We start from the raw sequence: 12,606 nt of genomic DNA, 5'->3' as shown, positions 1-12,606 counted from the left end.
GTGACCTACAGCGCAGCATAGCAATCGGCCCAAGCTGGCTTCACCTAAGACACAATAACAAATTGTTTGTAGCTTTAATGTAGCCGCCCATATGAATTTATTTTATAAAGCAGATTTGTTGCAGAGGAAAGTGTTACAAGACATAACTAATGAAAGCGATTGCATAATTTCTTTTTTAAAGACATATAGTAAAGGTCTTGCAGTTCCAATGGTCCTAATTTGTGCTGTAGTCCCTGAAGATGTCTATAATTTTTTTTAAAGTGGCAGATCCCCATTCCATTTTATAAATCCACTCTAATTTTATTTCCCTCTTGCTTTGCAATTTGGATGGCAATTTTGGTCTTGTGTAATCCTCGATTCTTCGGTTCGCGAACTTCGAACATCCGAAAATCGTTCGATTCGAACGATCGAAGGATTTTAATCGTTCGATCGAACGATTTTCGTTCGAATCGAACGATCGAAGCCATTCGATCGAATGATTTCATTCAATCCAATGGCTTCGATCGTTCGATTCGAACGAAAATCCTTCGATTTTAGCGATCGAATGGTCGAATGGTCGAACGATTTTGACGCGAACGCCTATTGGCGAACGTCGCGCGACGTTCGCGAACTTGCGGCGGACGCGAACAGCCGATGTTCGCGCGAACAAGTTCGCCGGCGAACAGTCCGCGACATCCCTATTAATCACTCAGTCTATTAGTTTTAGAGGAATTCTGGGATTTGCTGCTCAGTATCAGTAATTAAAGTGACATGACAGAGGCCCCTGAATGACTCCTATAAGCTAACAAATGTATAAATGTATAGATAAATGTACAAATAAACCTAGATGATTTTAGTCAATTAACCAGTTTCCGGTCCATGTCCCCAGTAATACAGTGCAATACTTGTATACATGAAATGCTTGCCATCTTACACAATGATTTCTAACAGGAACACAATAATTGCTTCATCTACTTTTGTTTATTTCAGAATTGCATTTTTTTCATTGTTTTTTTACAATTGATTTCCTTTTATATTCTTTTCCCATCAAATATGTGTCATTGTACCACTGCAAAATCATATATGTGTGTGCTTCTTTCTTTTCCAGAGGTGCATTCCCTTTCTCCTCCTTCAACCTGTGTTCTTTCCTGCAACTTATCCTCCTGTATTTTATTTTATTATCCCGAAATGACCCCACCCCTCTTAGGTTTTCATAGCAGAAAGTATTTTGATTGAGATACCTCAAATATACCCTATACTAAATATTCTGACCTTGATCTTTCAAACAGAGGAGAAGAATTCAGCAAAACCTTTTTAAGGTTTTTAAGTGTTTAGTGATGACCATATGCCGTGTGGTCTGAGCAAATAATATGGTCATAGAGGCCCTAAAGCAGTAAGAATGGTCATATACACAGGCTAGTTAGTATATTGTCTGAACCAATGTCCTCTGACTTGAAACAGATATTGATTCTTGAAAAAACAGATAATTTTGGCCACCAGGGAAGCATACACAAACTAACTAAATGTCAGAGTTGATCAAACCATTAACAAATCAATTTTCTCAATTGAGTGAGGCATATAGCCTTTTTTACAAGACGCTATACCCTATTTATAAGTAGGGCTTTAGATAACACAGCATCAGAAGCAATTATATAGTAACTAGGGATCAGGGCCGGAACTAGGGGTAGGCAGAAGAGGCACCTAGGGCAGGTACCTGTTTTCTGCCTACCCCTAGTCCATGTCCGCTGCTCTCCCCTCTGACGATCACCCTCCCCTCTGACACTCTCCTCTACTCTCCCCAATGATGATCTCCTGTCCCCTCTGACGCTCTCCCTCCCCTTCAACGTTCTCCCCTCGGCTCCCCTCACTCTCCCCTCCTCTATGGCACTCTCCCCCTGCCTCCCTCCCCTCCTGCGCTCTAGCCCTGCCTCCCTCTGCCATTCATGCTCACACTGAGATCTGGTGGGGACTTAGTACACTTAGTGTGTAAGTGTGGTAACTGGCCCATAAATTTGCCCATCACTACATATGACTTTTTGTCACACAAACAAGGGAGTTGAAAAAAGATTGCTGTTTACCCCTTCACATTCAGATTGGTATTCAGATGAATCTTTCTATAAGGATTCTGGAACTAAAATCTAAAACAGTGGATTCACTGCATCCCTATTAGCAAGTAAATAGCATAGCAAGTATAAAGGCATAAACAGGTACAGACAACCCCCCAATGCTCTGAATATGCATTTATACATGCAATATGTAAATGGGGGTTGACATATTGGTTGCAAAAAAACATTTAATAACATAAATGATTGTTAAAGTCATCCTTTTTGCTATTGGTAGCTATGGTCAGTGTCTGCTGAAAGACACTGTATGGCAGCTCCTTCTCATCTTTTTTTAAATACAATAAACTTTACCCTCTTACTTTACTCTCTTGGTAATGAAAACGAAATGTTCAGGTATATAAATAAGACATATTTTGTCTTGTAGTCGTAATAACAGGAAAAATGTTTACACATAAATTTCTCTCTGCTTGATAAATCAAGGTCACTTGCACAGGATATCTTCAGACATTCCGAAATCTACCCTTGACATCTTTCCATTGTAATAATAATGTTATGGCTTCCCTTCCCTCTTTTTACACTCTCCCTTTAACTACACCGCTTTCTCTGCTTTCAATGAGATATTCTTAACTGCAAATTAATGATGGGTGTGAATAACATTTACCAATCTCTTCCCCATAATTTGTTGGGTTTGTAATGTAACTTTTTTCAAACAGCTATTTATTCTACCAGATTTGTTGTAATAAAATATATTACTATTTAAAAATAAAAACCAGCAGCTAGAAACACTTTTTTTTAATAACTTAAAAAATAACCTGTCACCCGAGGAAATAATTCCAGATCCTGTTCTATAGTGTGAATTGAGACAAATAAAGTTTATCTGCACTAAAAATATAAGTCAAACGTGTTTTGCTTTATTCTTTGATCATAGCAGGCAAGCAGGCACCATATAGTAGAAGTTATTATAACGGCAAGATATCCATAATTCTTATATGTTGTAAATCTGCCAGAGAGGAGGACTTATTGTGCAGTAGGTGCCTAAGCACAGGCTATGTGATATTATCGGCAGTGAGAAGGGAGGCAGAATGGGAGAAGCAGAAGAGAAGGGCAGTATGTGAAGTCATTGTTATGCCAGTGGCATAGCAAAGGGAAAGGCAATATATGATTGACAGCTAAGGCTTTTAAAGGTCTATAACAGGTACTGATATTTACAGAATAACACTAACTGACTTACATGTTTCATTTGAAAATGGCTTTTATAAAATGGCTTTTTTATTTCTGGGTGACTGGTTAATGTTTAATTAGTATATTGGAATTAACAATACATTTTCTGGACAAGTAGGTCAAAGTGGTAAAAGTTCCCCCCAACCCACTTCATTGGCTAAAGATTTTGACACAACACATTTGCTTTGTCCAAACCATTTTATCCACAGGGGGAAAAGGGAAAGAAAGGCAAAAAAGGGCCTAAAGGGGAGAAAGGAGAACAGGGTGCCCCTGGATTAGATGCACCTTGCCCATTGGTATGTCTCACTTGGAAATTTGGCCATCTCGCTCTGAATGATAACGTGGAAGGAAATGAGCAAACATTAAGCACTCAAAAGCCTTGTTTTACTTAGCCACAACCACGATGTAATCAGTCTCTTAATTTTTAGAATCATACAGGGTTTTCCCTTTGGTCCCTTTTACCTGAAGCTCTGCTCAAAGTCTCATAGTCTAATTGGAATCTATCGCAGTAATGTTAAATAAAATAAGTAATTGCTTGCCATAAAAGATTGTGCTTTTGAACTGTGCCTAATTTTTGCTCCTTTCCAGTATTTCCTTCATTTGTTTTATTTTTCTACAGGCGCATCAGTATGTGAGTATTTTCCCTGTCAGTAACATTCCAAGTTAATTTTTACAAACAGGGTTTCCGTGGATTAAAGGGGGATAAAGGGGAACCAGGTCAGCCTGGCCTGGATGGGCTGGATGCCCCTTGCCAATTGGTACAGTATTTCTCTTTCCTATCAACCCTGCATGATAGTCCTTATCTAATTCATCAATGCAAACGCCTCCTTGGGAAAGATTTGTATTGGAAGAGATCTGCATGCTCCTGCACGAATCAAGTTGTTCCTCCATATATTAATATTAATTCCTGTCCCATGTCTAACCCATCCAAGTGCTTACACCATCTGTCCTTTCACTATATTTTTCCTCAGAATGTTTTACTTGCAAGCACATGTTGACGTGTTTGCCTAGACACATATAACCCTGCAGTTAAACAAGATAACCTCTGTTAGGAGCTTTCCTCAGTGACTTGTAACTTCCAGTTTAGATAGAACCTTATATATAAGACTAGCAGGTAATCAATGTAGTGACATAATAGCCTGCAGCCCATGACATAAACCCTTTAAAATTGCTTAGTTTAATGATCTCCCTCTGAAACTTACTTGACCTTTCCTATGGTTACCCATCCTTATATAAGCATGAATCTAAAAAAACTGCCAATACTAAAATTATACTAGAAATCCCTTTCCTTGTTGTACCAATATGGCAAACACAGTTTCCCTCAAAATTTGAAACGGTGAAGTATCCACTATTATGTGGAAGACACTTTAATGAAACGAACTGTAGCAATATATCGGCATATTACATTTGTATAGCATTAGGCCAGATTTTCTGTAAATTGCTGGGGAAAAATGAAGCATGCTTACTGAACTCAAGAAATGTGTTTATTTTCTTATATTTGAATGTTTTTATCATGCATTTGCCATTTTTTCTCTGGAAAGCACTGTTTTCTGTCTGAGTTTACATATATTGATACATATATATAAGAAATTCACCTCCAAAATCTCTAATTAAAATGATTTGGAAAAATACCTTTTCATGTCTACATATGTATGAGCCATAATGGATAAATGCTAGTCCTGATTCCCCTGTACTGTCCAAACAGACACAATGTTGGCTTGATAAGAACAATGGAAACGAACAGAAGTTCTTAGCAGACTATACACAATGCAAGGCGTGACTTCCAGATTCAAATGGCTGATCGTTGCTAGTCACCAGTTCATGAAATCAATCATGTACCTTAAGCTGGCCATAGATGCAAAGATCTGATCGTTTGAATCCTTGAACAATCGGACTTTCCCATTTCCCGATCTGCCACTAAACATTCAGATCAAATAAAGTAGTAAAAGAACAGATCAGCCGATGTTCTCTCCCTGACAGCAATCGTACGAAAGTTATGTCCGACCAAAGCTAGTGACAGTCTCCCTCTGAAAATCATACGATCAGCAATACATGCAGAGATATTACCTGCAGCCGACAGAAATCTTTTAACCTGTCCGATCGACCAAACGACCAATCTCCACTGGATGAAAAATGTCAGGACTCTCCATACACGAATCCTCGATTCGTACAATCGGATCTTTGCGTCTATGGCCAGCTTTACAGAACTCAGACATATTACAAAGAAAGATCATTTTCTGTCAATTTGGGGGTGTTGGTGTGCATGATATCCTGACAGATGCACTTGTTTTTTTTGTGCTTTGAATCTTATAAAGGCACGAGGAAGAATTACAGTAACTCAATGCCAAAAAGATTAAGTTATATTGCACCCCGCCTAAAGTACACATAGGTGTAAAAAGTACGTTTTTAGTCCATTGACCTGTACTGGAGGCATAAGGCCAAAGCCTGAATGCTTTGATGCTAAAAATGAAGTTTAACCCCTCCTATTATAAAACCATAATTGAGGTAGTTCACTCCTATAGTCCTATAAATTGTGCCAGTGCAGCTATGCACCGTGATCAGTCAAATCTTTGCTTTCATTTTTCAAGACTAAACATAATTCATTTCTCAGTTATAATTAGTCTACAATAATTTTGGCAATTATTTTGCTAAAATATTATAACAAAATACTGGGATATTTCAAGCCATGTCCCCAATCTGCCCCAAACAAACCTGCTATGCTACAGATCTGTAGAAAAAACTCCACACATATCAGCACATATCCTTAAATTGGCCATACACAGGCAGATTTAAGCTGCCAATTCGGGTCTTTTAGACCAATTTGGCAGCATATGTGCCTATTTTGCTGCCTTCCTGACCGATGTCTGGTCAAAAATCATACAAATATCGTTTGGGCAGGGTTGATTTTCGCCTTAGATCGAGGATAGCATCGGCTAGTTGATGCACTCCTCATCCTGTCGACGTCAGCATTTTCATCATTGTAATCTGATTGTTTGGCCCTATTTTAAGTCTTCGCAGTAAAATTGCATAAACCCTATTTTTCTGTACCTTGCTGTTTCATGTCATCTTGTGATTTACTGTACATGACCTGTCGGCTGCACACCCAGACTTTCATGGCGCTAAATCTTTGCCCACACTGGGGTGCTATGCTGCCAGATCATCGTACAAATGGGGTTGTACTGAAACTAAACTGGGACTAAGTAATAGTAGTGTGCTCCAATGTAAAATAAGCTAATTTGTTTCTGCTTATGACACAGGAGGTAAAACAGCCATGGTCAATATTGTCTCGGGAATATTTCCATCAGTTACCACTTTATCATTATATTATCACAAGGACACATACCCAGCAGAAAAAAAACCTATAGGAAGTAGATCAAATAGGACAGTCCATCTGCCAATATACAGAAATGAAGAGTCACTTCTTCCTAAAGTTATGGTAAAATGATTCGTGTGCTTCTCCAGTGTGAAAATCAAGTGTTATAGAATGAACAATGTATGTCTTGACACATAAGGACAAACTGATTTCACTGCAGGAATTTTCCACCTTTATTGATGTATCCTCAGGTCTTTTCAATGGATTAAAATATCTGAGCAGTTTATTATTCCTTCTGCAGTTGGAGTAGGTTTCCCTTTGTGTCACTGTCACATCATTTTTTCTTTTACTTTACTATGAATAATGGAAACACTTCAAAAGAGTTACTTGTGCCTTTCTACAGTGTGATCAATGTAATGAAATGTATAAAAAATGCTTTTTTTTTTTTTAGTCAAGAAAATGGCAATTATACATATTTTGCCTCCCCGGTTTTTTAAGCAGTGCAAACCAGAGACAATGTCCCCAGATCTCACTGCTGCATTTGTTGGCAAGAAATAAATACAGGATATTATTTTTTATAAAGGGAGTTAAGTTTCTTGACTGAAAAAAAAAAGATTTGCTATGCATTTTCGCAGATCATTGAATCAAGCCCTGTGTATCAGGAAACATCTATGGGTTCACTCTTCAGTATTTTCACATTTTTAAACTATCGTCCTTAATATTCCTTAAAAATTAGCAAATATCGACTGATTCACTAAGGAATCATGGGCAAATATTATCAGCCCATATAATTACATAACAAAATGTTCAATCAATTAATTAAAATGACTCATTTACTGACATAGCTGCTAACTTGCACAAGTTCAGTTCCCAGTAGCAACCAAATCTTGGCTTTCATTTTTTTTACTAGTAGTAGGCTTTTCAAAACTAAATGCTGATTGATTGCTATCGGATGCAATTTAGCCCCTGTGTTGAACCCCATAATCTGTGCAGCTGGACAGGACACAAAGTTGCACCCATTTGTTGCACTTTGTTCCCTGCCTTGCAAATAAGTGACCCCTAATAACTTGATACTAAGCACTAGACTACAGTGATCAGCACAGTGTTTAGTGTACTTGGGCCAATGTATTATTTGCTGTATAATTCCATTATGCTTTTATAGTATGCTGTTTTATATCGATGCTGAATCCATCGTTTTTATTTCACCATAAATTTGTGCTTTGTTGTTGATCTCTGTAATATTTTTCATGCATGGAACAGGGACCAGATGGGCTTCCGATGCCTGGTTGTTGGCAAAAGGTAAGTACTAATTAATTAACTGAAAAAAAGAAACACAATCATGCTAAACTATGAACTAAATTAATACATTGGAAACATATTAAAGGGTTTGAGATGGTGTGATTTTTATTATTAACGTAAAGAGAATCATGCATCTGTTATGTCTTCATGCATATTTTCTGTTACCACTGTGGTTATCTTTTGGGCTCTTATGCTAGCAATGAAGCATTTTACAAGTGTTATTGTTATTTTAGAAAAAATTTATTTCTGCTGCTTGATACTGGTACTTGGTAGCCCTGGGCCTACTGCAGTACAGGGAAAGAAGTTGATATTTCTGGTGATAAAAGACAGCTCTCAATTCAGGACTCCCTCAGCTCTCCTGTCATATATCCCTTCCTTGAAAATGTCCCCATTTGGCTTGGTTTGTACCTCCAATGCATTTTCTATGATGCACAAGTTCTCCTACACACTATTGGAAGAATGTAATAAAAGTCGCAAAGAGCAAAACAATTTGCACAAATAAGAATACAAATTTGCATTTTGCAATGTAATATTCTTCCTTAAACTGTTATTGCATTGCGAATTTTCATTGCGCATTGTGAATTTTTTTTTGTGCATTGCCAACTTTTAAGAAGTGCTTAAAGGTGTCGTAATCTTTTGGAGCAAACGTAATAACTTTTTCAGTAAGAAGTTTCATTACATTCACTGCGCACTGGCGCAAACTATAAAGTTCACAAACCTTCTTCCACTGTCGGAAATGGTCGCTAGACAGTTTCCGGGTTCGCAAAAGCTATATTAAATTTGCGCAAAGGAAAATTTGTTTGCATAGAGGCATAACTTTTCGTATTGCAAATTTTTTTTCCTTTACAAACTTTTATTACATTCCCCTATATAAGTCTCATTTACAATAGCCACAAGTGCAGTCACGCTAAAATAGACACACATTTTGCATATATTGACACCATCCATTAAGGGAGTTATTTAGTAAAGTCCAAATGCTAAAACTTGAAAAAAATAGAGTTTTTAATGGAAAAAAAACTAAAATTTTTCAAGATTTATTATACCCTGATGCTGCAAAAACTCAGAATCTGAAAATCTGCCATCTCAGACCTGCCGAGGTTGTATATAAGTCAATGGGAGAGGTCCCTATCCTATTTGGAAGTTTCTGTGGTTTGTGCTGGAATTAGCCTGATAATCCATCTATTCCGGGCTTTTCCAGCAGCAATCCAAAAAATTTGGGCTTTTCGGAAATTCCAGAAGAAAACATACGATTTGTGTTTATGCTCGCTTTTATCGAGTTTTACCCCGATCCGATTAAATTGTTTTTTTAATAAATAAGGTCAAATCGTAGATTCAGATTTTGGTAAATAATGCCCGAAATGTACTTGCATCCGAACATGCTACTTGCATTTAAGTATAAATGCACCAAGCACCATTGTCTGAACCAAACACCACTAAGGGGCAGAATTATCAAGGGTCGAATTTCAAAGGGGAGTTTTTTTGAACTCCCATAACTTCGAAATTCAAAGAAAAAAAGACCAAGTGAAATTTATTTCAAAAATTTAAGTTTTTTTCTGTGGGTGAATAGGCTGTATTCGAATCGTTCAAATCAAAGTAAGATCTACTTCGATTCGAAGTTTTTAAAAAAGAACTTCGATTTTTCAAAGTCCACCAAATGACTCCAAATAGGTTCTAGGAGTTCCCCCATAGGCTAAAACAGCAATTGGCAGGTTTTAGATGGTCTATTCGATGGTTGAAGTACACAAAAATAGCTCGAAATTCGGATTTTTTTACTTTGAAATTTTAATTCGACCCTTGATAAATCTGCCCCTAAGCATCTATTACTGCAACAGACACGCCAAAAGAATCAAATGCTAAGGTTGTTTTGGAGTGACACAATCCCCACTCTGAAAATATTAGGACAACTATTTTTGTTGCCCCATGAAACCTTCAACCTACGGTTTGTGCTGCATGTTGAAGGCAAAAGATTCAGACTATTAAGCAAGTCATAATGAATATTTTGCACCCCAAATTGTTTGCAGATTTGAATATCTATAGATGATACATAAATATACATGCAGACAGACACATATAACTCGCACTTTGCATTTACTAGCACTTTACTTACTGGTGTGATGTTTTTTTTTTTCTGTTTTGCAGTGATGACTCTAACCATGCAAGCATGAAGTTGTAAATATTATTTCAAAGTTCAAACTATGTATTTATAGTTGAAAAGAGAAAGAAAGAGAAATGTTTACATGTACCTTCTACGTGTTCATGAGTACACCTTTTTTTTCACTTGCACATGCTGTTTGGCACCTTCAAAATCATGGAAAATATACAAACATATGTCTGATAAATGACTTTATTTGCATAATGTGTATAGCACAGGTGTTTTTCACAAATATTTTGTATTCTGCATCTAAAAGAACATCACAAGCCAATATTCATGGGAAATAGTGACCAAATATTGTTAATAGTGACCAAATATGGATAAACCCTATTATAATCACATTGAAGCTTACGTACTTCCATGATCATGCCAAACAGCACCACTGAGTTGTGCCATTGTAGCTGGATGAAAAGACTAAAGACATGCATGATTTCTGTGTCCTAATATTTGCCGTGTGATTGAACCTCACATGCCAAAAGAATGCTCACTGTGACAACCAAGCTTCTGAACATCTTCATTTTGTCCATTCTAAGGGAGTGACCCCATGGCTTGTTGCCAAAAAGAGATGACGGAGAAAGAAGCAGCAGAGAAACAACTAATATTGTTTTGGAGCTATATGGCCATAATTGCAGGTCTTTAATCTACCGAATAAGCCTTTGTAATATTGAGGCTTAATGACCTTGATTGTCCTTGCCAACGGTGGTTCTATGCTACCAAGGTCTCCAGGAAGTAGAAGAGGACATATATTGAAGATAGGATAAATCATAGTGATTCATCAACTTGTGTAAGTCACTGATGAAAATTGTGGTCCACAGAGATGTTCCACTGAATTGAAAAGCATCTCAAATGTATCTGGTCACACCTTTTAGGGAGAAGTGGCTATGGCATATGGAAGTATCATCTCAAACTTGTAAGAATAGGAATCATAATCCTCAATGATTTAATTTCTACAGCATTTCTACAGCAAAAATACACACAATAGATATGATCCTGTGCAGAAGGATCTTAGTTGACGTTGCGTTCATTGCTTCCCAATTGTTGATTATTAAGGTGTTTAGGGAAACTATACCCACAGTAAACATGATAGATGCCGAAAGGTAATCTGCTTTGCTCATATGTACTGTAATTTATTGACTAGCGCTAGCATTTTTTTTTTTCTGCCATTTGTTATATGTTAGTGACATTCAATGATCCATCTGAATGGTGTAGACTTCGAAGTGCAGCACCTATAAGCAACTCCTCTAGTTGGCTCAGCACCATTGTAACAGGTGTATAAGAATAAGCTGCAGCTGCTATCACAATTGTAGATGATGTAATATATTCAATTTTTGTTTTAAGTATTAATTGATGTAAACCTGTTTTTGTCAATTTCTTAAGAAAGAATACTTACTTGTTAACTTAATGTGCAAAATGCTGGGTAATTTGAAATGCATACGTAATTATAATTCCTTTTTTAAAAAAATGCCAAATGCTTTAACACCAAGTATAATGTAAGAGTTGCCAGTATGGTGGTTATCTGTGTAGGTAGGCATTGCTGTTGAATTCTACTTCCTCCCCTATTCATCGCAGAGAAAGTTTTGAGATTGTGATGATATAAAATAACAGCATCCAGCATGTGTTTATTATTTTGTAAATTCCAATGAGTTTGTTCATATTCAATCAGTTTCTCCTAACAGACTGTCATCTACTTCCCCTCCAAGTCAATTCAATGCAAAATTTGAACCTAGGCAAATTAAGTATATTACAAGACCTTGTAATGAACTGGTCTAGAAGCCATATAATCTGGTTTAAAACTTTCCACCATAGTTGTGCCATTTGGACTATGCAGGTAATTTGCTTTGCATAAAAGATGCATATACTATATTTTACTACAACAGCAGTTTTAATGTTTTTATCCCCTTACACTATAATTCCAAGCAAACTTTTCTACCTTTCATTTTTGGTGCTGTATGTCTTTCAATATGTATGGCTTTAAAAATTACATTTGTTAATATTACTAGCATTCCTCATTTTGTTGAATGAAAACAGCAGAGCTGCCATTTTTTAAACAATGGCATATTCCTTTAATGTTTGTGCTATTAAAGGAAACAATAAGCTGATATGTCCGTTTTATGGTGTGTGACAAGTGGCATTGAAGTTAATGTTGATCTTTCAAATGTATCCCCTATCACATTAAGGGGGGTTATTTATTAAAGTCCAAATGCCAAAAACTCGAAAAAATGTTCGGAATTTATTAAACCCGAGTACTCCAACTCAGACCTGCCGAGTTCATGTAGAAATCAATGGGAGAAGTCCCGAAGATATACTGATCTGCAGTGGTTTTGTGCAATAATCCAAAGATTTTGTGGGTTTTTTCCCGAAAACCACAAAATCTTTGGATTATTTTCGGGTGTCAAATCTGAAAAATTCGTACAAATTGAATTTTTCACAATTTTTTGACTTTTTCCTGCACAGGAAATTTTTGGAAAAATGTATTGATAAATAAGGGGAAAAAACCTGTGCGAATTTGGTTGGAGTAGCTTTCAGAAAATTGAAAATGAGATATTTTCGGATTTTGATAAATAACCCCCCAAGATTTA

General features: G+C 36.8%; 1 protein-coding gene across 7 annotated transcripts in view; it reads left to right on the top strand.

The window, feature by feature from the left end:
• The window catches only part of LOC108706699 (collagen alpha-1(XXV) chain), a 265,983-nt gene extending 253,708 nt beyond the window's left edge, over nucleotides 1–12,275 (top strand). For 4 of the 7 annotated variants that reach the window (XM_041579588.1, XM_041579590.1, XM_041579587.1 and 1 more), the window contains one exon: nucleotides 3,944–4,317. In XM_041579588.1, coding sequence (XP_041435522.1) covers nucleotides 3,944–4,261 — 318 coding nt within the window. In that variant the 3' untranslated portion in view covers nucleotides 4,262–4,317. Of the gene's footprint in view, nucleotides 1–3,472; nucleotides 3,560–3,943; nucleotides 4,318–7,836; nucleotides 7,876–10,014 lie in introns of those variants that run through there. The other 3 variants (XM_018243341.2, XM_018243342.2, XM_018243344.2) reach the window with 3 other exon arrangements.
• Nucleotides 12,276–12,606: the final 331 nt, after the last annotated feature.

This window comes from Xenopus laevis, chromosome 1S, assembly GCF_017654675.1.
Source record: "Xenopus laevis strain J_2021 chromosome 1S, Xenopus_laevis_v10.1, whole genome shotgun sequence".
In the NCBI taxonomy this organism is placed as follows: Eukaryota; Metazoa; Chordata; class Amphibia; order Anura; family Pipidae; genus Xenopus; species Xenopus laevis.
This window is presented reverse-complemented; position numbering and strand designations above follow the sequence as displayed.